This window comes from Strix uralensis, chromosome 33, assembly GCF_047716275.1.
Source record: "Strix uralensis isolate ZFMK-TIS-50842 chromosome 33, bStrUra1, whole genome shotgun sequence".
In the NCBI taxonomy this organism is placed as follows: Eukaryota; Metazoa; Chordata; class Aves; order Strigiformes; family Strigidae; genus Strix; species Strix uralensis.
In genome coordinates, this window is record NC_134004.1 from 1,835,265 (window position 1) to 1,847,451 (window position 12,187).

A 12,187-nucleotide genomic window follows, 5' to 3' on the forward strand; every position below is an offset into this window, starting at 1 on the left:
TCCGACCCCCTCGCCAGTCCTTCACATCTCGGGCCATTTCACCCACCGATGTGTAAATGTACGGAGAACCTATGGCAAAGTCGCATCAGCTTCGTATTTTCTCGGCACTAGGGACCGAAAATAAGAAATAAGGCTGCTACTGTGGGAAGAAAACCATTGCTCGGTGTCACTTAAATATCCCGACCACTGATTTTAGGTCCTAGATGGAAGTGAGTTGCTGTACAGGACTATTTTGGGTATGTTCTCACGAGGGTTTCTGTATCTCTGCCATAAAACTGGAACGGCTGTTCTCCGCTGACAAGATGGAAAATGCACAATATTGTCTTTGGGGTTTGTTTCTTTCCCTCTCTAAACCGGCTAATTATCGACAGTGTTCTTTGGATATGTAAAAGCATCTTTTTTTTTTTTTTTTTTTTTTGAATGTCTTGTATATGTATATAATATTGTGGTGTCCAGATGATATGTACCGACTGCGGATGACATTTCTTAAAAATAAATATCTTTTTTGTTGTTGTTGTTGTGCCTTGAGGAGAGGCTCTTTGTGCACCTCTTTGTGGCCCTGCGCTTCTCCATCCCTCCCCCCAGCCGCCTCCTCTCCCCACCATCGCCAATACAGCCCCGGGCGGGAACCTCCGCAGAGAAAGGATGAAAAAAAAGGGGGAAATCCAGCAGATTTGGGCAAAACCCGCTTAATAAGGGGCTCGCTGAAAGCAGGCGGAGGATGCGAGGGGCAGATGCGTGTCCCCAAGGAGCGTTGTTCCCAAGGGGAGTAAAAAGTGGAGAAAATAAATCCGCGGAGATTGAGCCAGCGGAGTGCTTTTTTATTTTTTTTTAATTTTTTTTTGGTCCTTATTTTCCTTCCCCCCGCAATTACCCCGGGTGCAAACGCGATGACTTTCCGGAGACGCTTCTAATCTCTTTAAATCTCCCTCCCAAAGGACGCGTTTCGCTAAACCTGTTTGACTCCAGCCCCAGATAAAAATCTCCCAACCTGCCCTCGCCCCGCCGAGCAGCACCGCGGCCCTCCCGGCTCCGCGCTCCGCGGAATTTACGCGGCCCAGAGCCGGCCGGGCAGCTCGGAAAGAAATACGAGAGAGGAAATTGTTTCCATAGGCGGATTACAATCTACCTTAATATCTGCTAGATTTAATCACCTCGTTAAATGATCAAAAGGGGAGGGGAAAGGGGGGGGAAAAAAAGGCTTTTAAAGGGATGTAACCTAAAACAATGTTATTGCGGGTTCAATTTGCGTTGAGTGTGCGCATATATTTATGTGAGGGGGCGGACAGAGCAGGCACAGGGTATATGAAGCTGTATGAAAAAAAGATTAGCCCAGAAATGCGCGTGGATATCCTAGGTGTTCAAGCCGATATGCATAAATGCGTATATATATCATATATATTATATAATATTATCTATTATATCATGTATATATAATATATATTTTATATATATATACACATTTATACAAGGGTGTATAATGGTATGTGCATATAACCGTGTATGTCCGTTTCTTTTTATGATCTGGGCGTCGGTGTATATATATTTTTTTATCTATATATATGTTACATGTGTGTGTGCGGGGCTTGACGGTGAGTGTGTAATTTATAGCTGGGTATTAAGGCGATCCGTGTATCTCTGTATATAGGTCTAGCACTTACAATATAGCGCATATATTTATATAGAAAAATGTATATATAAATATATATACATTTATTATAAATATATATTTATCTATTTAATTATAAATAGATATATTTGAATATATACATATATGCAAGTGCAAGCCTCTATATTATCATGCGAAGTGGTGTGTAAATCTCATGCCCGTCTGTCCCCGTGTGCACCGCACCTATGGATGTACCTATGGCTTTAGGACTTGGATGTACCTATGGCTTTAGAACTGAGTCTAAAGGCGGGGGGGGGGGCGTGCAGCGTCTCTCCGCGGGCTCAGGGCGGTGGCAGTGCCCTGTGGAGCCCACACCGCCACCAGAAATACCGGGAAAGCCCCATTCTGGATTCAGACGCTCCCCCAAATCTCCAGAAAGGTGGGACGCGGCTTTGTCTCACACCGGGAATGGGGTGAAGCGGGGGGCGGTTGGATCCTCTCCTCCCCGATTCCCATCCCTTCGGGGGGGGGGCGGCAAAAAGGGGGTCCCTGATTTCTCCCCCCGCCCCAGCCCCGGGTTTCTCCGAGTACGCAGCTGATGAGCGGAGAAACCCGGGGGTTGATCTGACGCTTTTATTTTTGGAGAATTTCGGTGGGTTGGAAGCGCAGGCAGAGATTTAAATCTTATTATTTAAATTTTTTTTTTTTAAGATGCTCAGCTAGGAAATATCGCAAAACCTCGAGAAACCCATCGACGCTGCTATAGCGGGATTAAGTCGTTGGTAAAACCTGCCCTAACCCACGAGAGTCACGAGAATATGTGTTTTGGGTGTAAAAAAAAAAAAAAAAAAAAAGTTCTTCCTCTTAAAAAAAAAAAAAAGCTTGCTGTGTGTGCAGACACTGCAATGCCTGAGAGCAACTCCAGACAAGCCCAAATCCGACATCCCGACTGCGCGCGTTGTTGTTCACTGTGGCTCTAGTTCTCTTCATTATACCTGAATTTCACAGCTTCTGGGGGGGGGAAAAAAAAAAAAAAAAGTTGATGAAACTGAGGTTATTGGGTGAAGGTTATTGGAGGGAATGAGGGGATATGGATAAATACTTTTTTTTTCCTTTATGGATGTGGGTAATTGAGCCCAAGTTATTCACGGACTTTCCAATCTGGAAGTTTTTGTCAATTGTGGTTTAATTTTGTTGGAAAGGGAGAAGGCTGGCTGTGTATCGGTTTGTGTGTCTGTCACTCTTGCAATTCCTGTGGGAGGAATGAAAAGGGGGGGGGGGGGGGAGGGAAAAAAAAAAAGAAAACAAACGCAAAACCAGAGAAGAAACAAGAAATTCATTCATTACACTTGAGGGCACCAAGGGTTTTGATGGTCTTGGTTGGTAGATATTGGCGAGACGATGAAACCAGGCGCTGTCCTGCCTTTGACCATAATATTTTAAATTCCCCGTAATCTGTTAAAATATCCTGATTTTTCCTGTCTCGCTCGACCCCTCCATCCTCCCCGCGGGGGCTGTCCCACCGCCCAGGAGCCGGGAAGGCGCACGGAGGCAGGCAGGCGATGCTGAGGGATTTGGGGGGGCCCACAGCTCCCAGGGAAGGGGAACCCCGTCCCCGACGTCCTCAGGACCTCGGGGTTCTCCCCCCCCCCCAAGTGGGGCTGAATCTTCCCCCGCCGTCGGGGTTGGAGTCGGGGCGGGATGGCGGCGGGGCGAGGCCAGGATCGGGCCCCCGGGGGCAGCGAGAGAACCGGGACGGACAAACCTTCCCCTTCCCTCCGCACAACACCCACGGACACTTGGTCCTCCTTCAATCCCGGCGCTTTGGGAGGAAAAAAAAAAAGTATTTTCGAGGCTGGTCGGTTAAAATAATACCCCCAGTTAATTTTTGAGATAAATCCTTCCCGCCGATCCCAGACACGGTGGATTTGGGTTGTTTTTTTCCAGAAGAAGGGCAAAATACAATCTCCAACTCAAGTTATTGGGTCATCCTCTTCCAAGCGCATTGGAGGAGACACTTGCCTGGAGGAGAAGGAATTAAAATAAAATTGCGCGTACCCCCGAGGAATAGCTCCTTGTTTCCCCGCTGAAGTTCCGCGGGCGCGGAAGCCGAGCTCCCTCAGACGTGCCCCCCGGGAACACAAACCCAATGAATTTCTACCTTTTTTCCACTTATTTCTTCGCACCCCCGTTAGGAATTGGCACTGGGAATCTCTTCCTTCTCTTTTCCTTATTTATCCATGAACGCCCTGCCCGGAGCTCGCCGGGTATTAGGTCAGCAGGCCGTGACGTCACTCTTGTATTACCCTTGACCGTGACTAGGCGTTGTTTGACCTTGACATCACGAGCTGCGGGGATAATCAGCGAGGGGGGACCCTCACCCTTGATCTTCTCCTCACCAGCCAGCCCCAAGCAGCCCCCGCTCCTGTTTACAGATAAACAAGGTGTTGTTTGAAGTCTAGACAGGCGGGCTAATGGCCAACAATAAAGCCCTGAAAAGGAAGTTTCCCAAGTTTAGCCTTTTCTTTCCTTTGTATCGAGGACTTTGAATAACTTCCCAACCGCAGCCTTTATGGTAAAATCCCGGACAAGGGATTTCCCTCGTCCTTTTTTTTTTTTTTTTTCCCTGACATTTTCTTCTTATTTTTCTTGTCTCTTCTTTCTTTCTTTCTTTCTTTCTTTCTTTCTTTCTTTCTTTCTTTCTTTCTTTCTTTCTTTCTTTCTTTCTTTCTTTCTTTCTTTCTTTCTTTCTTTCTTTCTTTCTTTCTTTCTTTCTTTCTTTCTTTCTTTCTTTCTTTCTTTCTTTCTTTCTTTCTTTCTTTCTTTCTTCTATCCTTTTTTCTTCTATTTTTTCTTTTATCTTCTCTTTTATTTTTTCTTTCCTTTTCCCTTTCCTTTCTTTGATTTTTCCTTTTCTCTTTTCTTTCTTCCCCTTTTCTTCCCTTTTTAATTTTTTCCTTTTTCCTTTTCTTTTTTCTTTTTTTTTTTTTCTCCGCTCTCTCACATCTGCGTATATTCTTCTTCTCTAATGCATTTTTTAAAGCATAACTTCCTAATCTGGAGGGGGAATTCTGCTCTCGCAGCCCTGTGCTCAGTGCAGAGGTAAGTATAACTCTTGCTGGTTAACTTTCTATTTGTTATGGAAGCGCTTGGTCTTAAAAAAAAAGACGATTTTTTTGTTGTTGTTGTTAGCAGCAAAACAGAAGAGACTTCTAAACGCTTTGCCAAGAAATTATTTCTTAAGACACTGACAGCCCACACGGTGCGTGTGTGTACACACATCCCACAAACTCCTACCGCACTGCTGGTTCCCCGCTTACAAACCGCCTTGCCTACGTGGTTCAGCACATTTTGGGAAACCCTCGTGTTTGTGGGTATTTAAGAATTATATCCAGCAAAATGTCGTGTCTCCTGTCGCCTCCACTCCGGAGGGAAGCTGCTGCTTGGCGGGGAGCTCAGTTGGCTCAGCCACAGTTGGACCAGCCGTGGGTTTAATAAACTCCCTTTCCTCCTCACCACTTTCTCTTCCTTTACAAGGAACATTAAATAAGTGAGATCACGCTTTGCAGCCTCTCCAATTGCGATTTGCTCGAGAGTCGTGAATTCTAGACCATTAACTGGTTTGTTGTTACAGTTGTTGGGGGTTTTCAGCCCTCCAAGGGAATTACAGTATGAAACGCCAACTTCTCACCCAAAACAGAGCTGGCGGACAAAGCAAACTTCTCCAAAGTTGGGGGACTAGACCTTTGCCTCACAAAGGATGCAGGCATCAGTTTACATTAATCTAATAGGAGGAGAAGCTCCTCTGCTGGCAAAGCTGGGGAAAAAAATAATGATATTCCAGGCATTTAACTATTCCCTGCACCGAGGCTGGGACCTGCCTTCGTTAAAACTGAAAGCTGCCCCAGATGATTTGTATATTGGAGGAGCTGAAGTGTCGTAGACATTTTTATTCACATCCATTTACCACTTTTCCATGTTAATATATATATATATTTTTTAATACGCAGCTCCTACCTTTTCCATTTTACTACCCTCTTATATAGATATATAGAAGGTGTCTTGTGCACTTATGGATCTATAGGATGTCTATGGACACGCATTTTCCCCATCAGAAAAAGTAGCCGGCGCAGGTTTCCGTGATATATAGCTACCCCGAAATAACAGTTCTGTGGCCTTTCCAAAGCCTGTCTTTATTTTATTCCCCGTGTCATGTATCTATATATTTATTCTAAATACTTCCTTTTTGACCCTGGCAGCTAACTTCTTGTTCGAGTCACCGCAACTCCTTACAACTCCCAACCAATTTGGGGTGAAACTCGGTTGAGCAGAGAAGCTGAGCCATGACGGGATCTGTTTTTCTAACCTGCGGACGCACAAGGAGACCTTTTAATTTGCTTTTTCCCCCCTCCTTTTCCAGGCAGGAAGATGGAATAGATACGTTGAGGACTATTTTTGCCCTATGAGGGTTAAATTTCATGGTCTTTTCTGGGAGAAAATCGAAAGTGGGGCTAAGTCCTTCCCGTTTTGCTGGGGCCATTTTTATTGATTTGGTTTTGATTTTGATTTTTGATTTCTTGAAGAGACGAGGCTGGAGGGGGGGTGGGGGGTGGGGGGGGAGAAAGAGCCTGTTCAAGTGAGAGCCGCCAGCCGAGCTCAGCCCCGCGGGCTGCGCAGGGGAAGATGAAATGCGGGAGGAGGGGAAGGGGAAATTTTATTTCTCACGCTCGGTAGAGAGTGGTGCAAAACGGGAAGAGGAGGGAGGGAGGAGCGCAGGGAGAAACCCCCCAAACAGGGGAAAAAGGGGAAAAGTCAACCCAAAACTTGCGGTGGTTGTTTTCCCCGCGCAGGGAGTGATGCTCACCCGAGACAGTCATTAGCATAAGATGTCGATCCTATTCACTACACTAGACAGTGACCTTGAACTGAGACGTTGCAATCTTCCTTTTCCAGCGCCTTTTTCTCTCCCTCTTTTTTTCCCGGGGGCTGTTTTTTGACTGACTCCCACAGGCAGGGAGCTTCTCCCGGCTTCTTCCCAGCAGCATTTCCCGAAAGCTGCCTGTGTAACTGGTGAAGGTGCGAAAAAATTGAAACCCTCCCCGAGGATTATTAAATATCAGCGTCGAGAAGGTCTCTCTACCTGAAAACCGGGATTCCTACAAATGGGGAAAGGCTCAGAGAATTTTTTGCTGGGCTGGGCATCTTTTTTTGGGGCGGGGGGGGAGGAACACCGCAGAAAAAAAGACGGGAGGTTGCTCAAAGCAATATGAGGTAAAAATCGAAAATCGCGATATATTTTTGGAGAGCCGGCAGTCGGGGTGCGCTGTGCACGAAGGAGGCTGCCTAAGCCAGCAGTGCCAGTGCCCCAAGCAGGAGGACTCGGCTCAGGCTTTAATTTTTAAACATTTTTAAGCTCAGCCTGCGCTGAGCATTAGAAAAGCCCAAGCGCTCAACCTGAACTGGGAAATGCGTTTTTAATGGGGAAGAAATTCCTGGGGAAGCGCGGCAGCTTTGCTTAAGAGTCCTCAGGATTTATTTTTTTTTCTCCTTTCCTTGGACCTGCTGCCTGCTTGCAGCAGGAGCAGCGCTGAGCTGGGGAGCCCCATTCAAGGCCACCAAGAGCAGGGAGTTACTCTCCACGCTCTGCATCGCTTAATATATTTCTGAGCACGGCTGTAGCATTTCCCAGCTCTAAAAAAAAAAAAAAAAAAAAAAAAAGGGAAATAAATAAGGGAACTGCGGGTGCTTTTTTCTCTCTCCCTTGCTGTGATGCCCACGCTGACATTATCCCTCCACGCGGGATTCCAGCGCGGAGTTTGTGGTTCACTTGCTCCGTAGCTCAGCCCTGCAGCTGCCTCCCCCCAATGTTTTCTTGGAGGTAAACGTGAAATTTTATGAAATTTTTGATTTCACCCTAGGAAAAAAAAAAAAAAAGAATAAAGAGGAAAAACCCCAAATACCCAGAGACTCCTCTGAAGCCAAAATGGTCCGGTGGAGAACAAAGCCGTGCAGCACCCCGGCACGTCTTATATGGGGAATTTTGCGAAGAAAAGAGCAAGGTAGAGGAAGGGTTTTCTTTAAAAAAAACAGCAAACAAAGCCAATTCAGATGGCAACCTCCGGGGATCACGTGCTCATTTTTATATAAACTATTCCTCCCCACGCTTGCCCAGCGTTGCGAGCGCTTCTTCTGCAGCGAGAAGACACCCTTGGAGAAATTGCAAGCAGCTTTTTCCCTTATACCTGCAGGGAGAAAAATTCCTTGGCAAGGTTTTAAAAAAAAAAAAAAAAAAAAAAAGTGCTAAACTTTCATTCTAGCAAAATATTTCTAGTAGTCGTATTTCTTCCTTCGCAGGCAAAGCGAGTAGGAAGGTATGCACGTATCTCTGCAAGGTATGTATGTAGCATATCCATAGAGGTGCCAGGGAGAAAGAGGGATGGGAAAGATGGAAAATAGGTTTTCCACCTTCAGGAGCTGTCCATGGAAGGCGAAAAAGCACCGAAATGAGTTATTTTATTGGCACCTGATTTTTCTTGCAGGGCTGGGAGGGGGGGTAGCTGAAGCCCCAGTGTCTTGCCAGAGGAGGACAAGATTATTTCATGCTTGGGAAATATATAGAATATTGGTGAGGGAGGGTGGTTGTTGGCTGGGAAGGCAGCAGCTGGGGGGATGCGGCTGCACGCGCCCTGCTCAGCCTCCGCGGAGCGCCTCCGCCCCCGCGGAGCGGTTTTACCTCTACAGGAATATTTACGGTACTTCGCAGAGTCAACCTGGCAAGGGGAGCGCTTGGGAGTTGCTTAAGGCAGGGAGGAATGCAAAGCCATGCAAAAATCCAGCAAACGGGGTGGGCATTTTGGTTTCTTATATTTAAAAAAAAAAAAAAAAAGGAGGGGGGAAGGAGCAAGAAAAAAAAAAGAGAGGCAAAAAACCACTCCAGAAAAAATATCTAACATAAACCACCCTCGAATGTCTTTGCGTGCTCCCGGTCTCCACACAATGCACCTTTCCCAGTGGTGTTTTCCTTTTTTTTTCTTCCCCCCACGTATTTATTTTGCGCTGAAAGAAGCCAATATTGATTTTTTTTTTTTTCATCCCTTGTATTCCTTTGCAGCAGCTCTTTTCAGTATGACCAGGAGAAGACGATGGGTGGGAGGGAAGAAGAGCTCTGTAGTGTTACGAGGGCAGAATATATTGCTATAAGGTGGCGAGGAACCAGCTCTGTGTGTGTGTGTGTGCGTGTACCTCTGTTTCCAGGGGTGGGGACCAAAGAAATGGAGCGGGGAGGACTATAATTTTTATTCTTTCCCAGCAACCGAGCAAAAAAAAAAGAGATTTGAACACTTATTCTATACGTGTGCGCGCCTTGGTGCATATGGAATATATACCGGGTAAATTAAGGCTACGTATAGTCGTGTTCTTCTGGCTGCTTTATTCGACACAGATCATTAATAAAAGCAGTTGAGGACTGTTAAAAAATCTTCCATCCCTTCCTGAGAGAGTGGCAAGAGCCCGGGAAGAGGCTGCATTTCCCCAGCCCGCGACAAAGCCGCTTAGTCCGAGAAGAGGGGAGAGGAAATGATAATAATAATAATAATAAAAGAGTAGAAAAGGTCGCAAATAGCCTCCAACTCTCCCATCCCACCGCGCGTAAATATGAGCCTGTTGCGGGCACCATCATTCGTCTCCTTAAAAAGCCCGTAAACTTTATATGACACAATATCTAATAGTAATTTATTGGGGAGATATTGTAAATTCGAACTGTTTTAGTTAATAAAGGAGCTAATTAATGAGAACCAGCCTCGCTTTTGCAGATGGTGGAGGGCCCCGAAGTGTTGCCGGGGGTGGGGCGCGCAGCAGTTTTGGGGCAAAACCCTCGCCTATCGATTATTTTATGCTAAATATGACATTTTAGGGCGCTTCGCGATTCTTAAGCCAGCGCTGGGAGCCGTTGCCTTTTTTTTTTTTTTTTTAAATAAAATGCTTTATGGGATTTTTTATGATTTTTTATGATGGGGGGGTGAAGAAGGCCGGGGGGGGGGGAAGAAAAGGCGTAAAAAGGCGGAACTTGCTGTTGTGTTTTGTCTCGGCTGCCAGGGGAGGGGAGGGCCCCCCCCTCCCTCCCAGCGCAATTTGGGGCTCACGTGACCCCCCCGGACCAATGGGGCCGAGCCGTCGATTTAACTATGTTTAATGTCAGATAGCAATAAAGTAGAAGCTTTCGGTCAGGCCCGCGGAAATGGGCGAGCACAACCTCCTTAATCCCGGCTTTGTGGGACCTCTGGTGAACATCCACACGGGAGACACCTTCTACTTCCCTAATTTCCGTGCCTCCGGAGGGCAGCTGCCCGGTTTGCCTTCCCTCTCCTACCCCCGACGGGATAACGTCTGCTCCCTGCCCTGGGCATCCTCGGAGCCCTGCAACGGGTACCCTCAGCCCTACCTGAGCAGCCCCGTCTCCATTAACCCTTCCTTCGGCAGAGCCTGCGACCTCGCCCGGGTGGAGGAAAGCAAATGTTATTACCGGGAAACCTGCTCCGAAACCACCGGGCTCAAGAGGGAGGAGAGGGGCAGGGACAGTGCCTTGCTGCCCCTCGAATCCAGCCTCCCCAATGGCATGGGGGGCAATTTCAGCAAATATGACTATCCGAGCAGCGAGGCGGTGCCCCACGACCCTCCATCCTGCCAGTCCTTGGAGTCAGACTCCAGCTCCTCCTTGCTCAATGAAGGGAATAAAGGCACGACCGGAGAAGCGGGGGGTTTGGTGTCCCCCCTGAACCAAGGCAGCACTTTAGGCAACGGTGGTAAGGAGGGTCTCGGGGCTGGAGCTGGTGGTGTTGGGGGGGGGTTTGCTTGGAAACTTGCCGGTTTGGGGCTCCTCCGTGGTGGCCGTGGTGGAATTCATGGGCTCAGCGAGGGGAAGCGGCGTGTCTATATGTGCTGAGACCACTAGGGGTAGCACCGAAATCCCTAATGTTTTATTAGGTGGTGCTTCTTTTAAAAGAAAAGGCTATAAACATGTAAATATCCCATAAAAAAAAAAAAAAAAAAAAAAAAAAGAGAGAGAGAGACGCAGAGAAGGGCAGTAGTTGCGCATCCCTGCCTGGCGCGGAGGGTTGGCGGAGCGTCCGGGGGCTTTTTGGGGACATCGCAGAGGTGTGTCTGCCCGCGGAAGGGGGGAGAAGGGCGGGATGCTTAAAAAAAACACCCCACAGCCTTCAAAGTTGGCATTGGGGTAGAGGTTTCCCCGTGTTACCGGGCTGAAGCGGCGGTGGAGCTTCTCCCGGCGGGTCCCAGCCTTGTCGCTCGCTCCTGCTCCGTGCCCCGGTTATAACGCTCCCCACCTTTCCCTTCCTCTGCTTCATGGGCTCACCCCACGCGTCACCCGTGGCCCTGGGAGGCAGCTGGGACCATCCCTAAGTACAGAACAGCGGGGGACCCTGGGGGCAGAGGTGAAAAAAAAAAAAAGAAGTGCTGAGGTACCCCCCCCCTTTTTTTTTTTTTAAAGAGGAGAGGTTTTATTTTTTACTTGCCGAGTGTTCAACTCTCGCTCCCCCTTTGCCAGGTGCTCCTTGGTACCCGATGCACACACGATCCCGGAAAAAACGAAAACCCTATTCCAAACTGCAGCTGGCAGAGCTGGAAGGGGAGTTTATGGTCAATGAATTCATTACTCGCCAAAGAAGGAGGGAGCTCTCAGACCGATTAAACCTGAGCGACCAGCAGGTGAAGATCTGGTTCCAGAACCGGCGTATGAAAAAGAAAAGACTCCTCCTGAGAGAGCAAGCCCTTTCTTTCTTTTAAAGTTTTAAAAGCGTCCGTGTCGGGTATTTAAAAAAAAAAAAAAAAAAAAAAAAAAAACACGCAACAACAAAAAAAAGCCCACATAGACTCTTTAGCGTTCACCCGAGCTCCCGGGACTTTACCTGATCACTCTTAATCCCCCCACCCTTCCTTACCCAGACATCAATGAATAAAGAAATAATATTAATAAATAACCAGTTTCCCTTAAAATATGAAACCCGACAGCGAGGAAAAAAAAAAAAAATTAAATAATACATCTTCTCCGCCGGGACCGCGGGGGGACAGACGGCTTCCAGAGATGCTCGGCGGGCTGAAGGGGAGGTTTTGAGCGCGACTTTAGCCGCTTTGCCTTTGCCAGCAGCACAGGTAGGGTTTCCGTGCAGCGCCGGGCACCGTCGGGGCCGTCGGGGGCCGCCGGTCCCGCTTCCCCCCCCGCTCCCCCCCGCCCCCCCCCCCCGCCCCTTCACCCCCGCCCGGCTTCGGTTGGCGGCGAGACCGGGGTTGGGGGGGATGAGGGTGGATCCTGGACCCTCTCCTGGGCTGCCACGCAGGGTTTAGGGCTGGTTTGGCGTTTAGTGGGTGAGCGGGAGGGGAAAAGAGCAAAAATAAAGGAATAGGGGGAAAAAAATATAGGGAAGAGGATGGGGCACGTTGTCCTAAAGGACCGGCCCCGCATCCTTATGGAAGATGCTTTTTTTCAGTGCACGGTGTGACCCAAGGTGTGTTTTTCTCAGCCTAATTTGGGAGTTTGCGGCTGATCAAGGTGTCTAGGCTTAA

The 12,187-nt window shown here is 47.9% G+C and overlaps 1 protein-coding gene across 1 annotated transcript; it reads left to right on the forward strand.

Annotated features, from left to right (window-relative positions):
* Window positions 1–9,792: 9,792 nt before the first annotated feature.
* Window positions 9,793–11,866, forward strand: HOXC12 (homeobox C12). The gene is made up of 2 exons (XM_074853775.1): window positions 9,793–10,410; window positions 11,172–11,866. Exons 1-2 carry the CDS (start codon window positions 9,846–9,848, stop codon window positions 11,408–11,410), a joined length of 804 nt encoding a protein of 267 aa, XP_074709876.1. The 5' UTR covers window positions 9,793–9,845; the 3' UTR covers window positions 11,411–11,866.
* Window positions 11,867–12,187: the final 321 nt, after the last annotated feature.

Coding starts and splice junctions, on each gene's coding strand:
- HOXC12 (XM_074853775.1), top strand. CDS start 9,846: ATGGGCGAGCACAACCTCCTTAATCCCGGCTTTGTGGGACCTCTGGTG. Junction 10,411..11,171: donor CAGCACTTTAGGCAACGGTG/GTAAGGAGGGTC, acceptor CCCCTTTGCCAG/GTGCTCCTTGGTACCCGATG.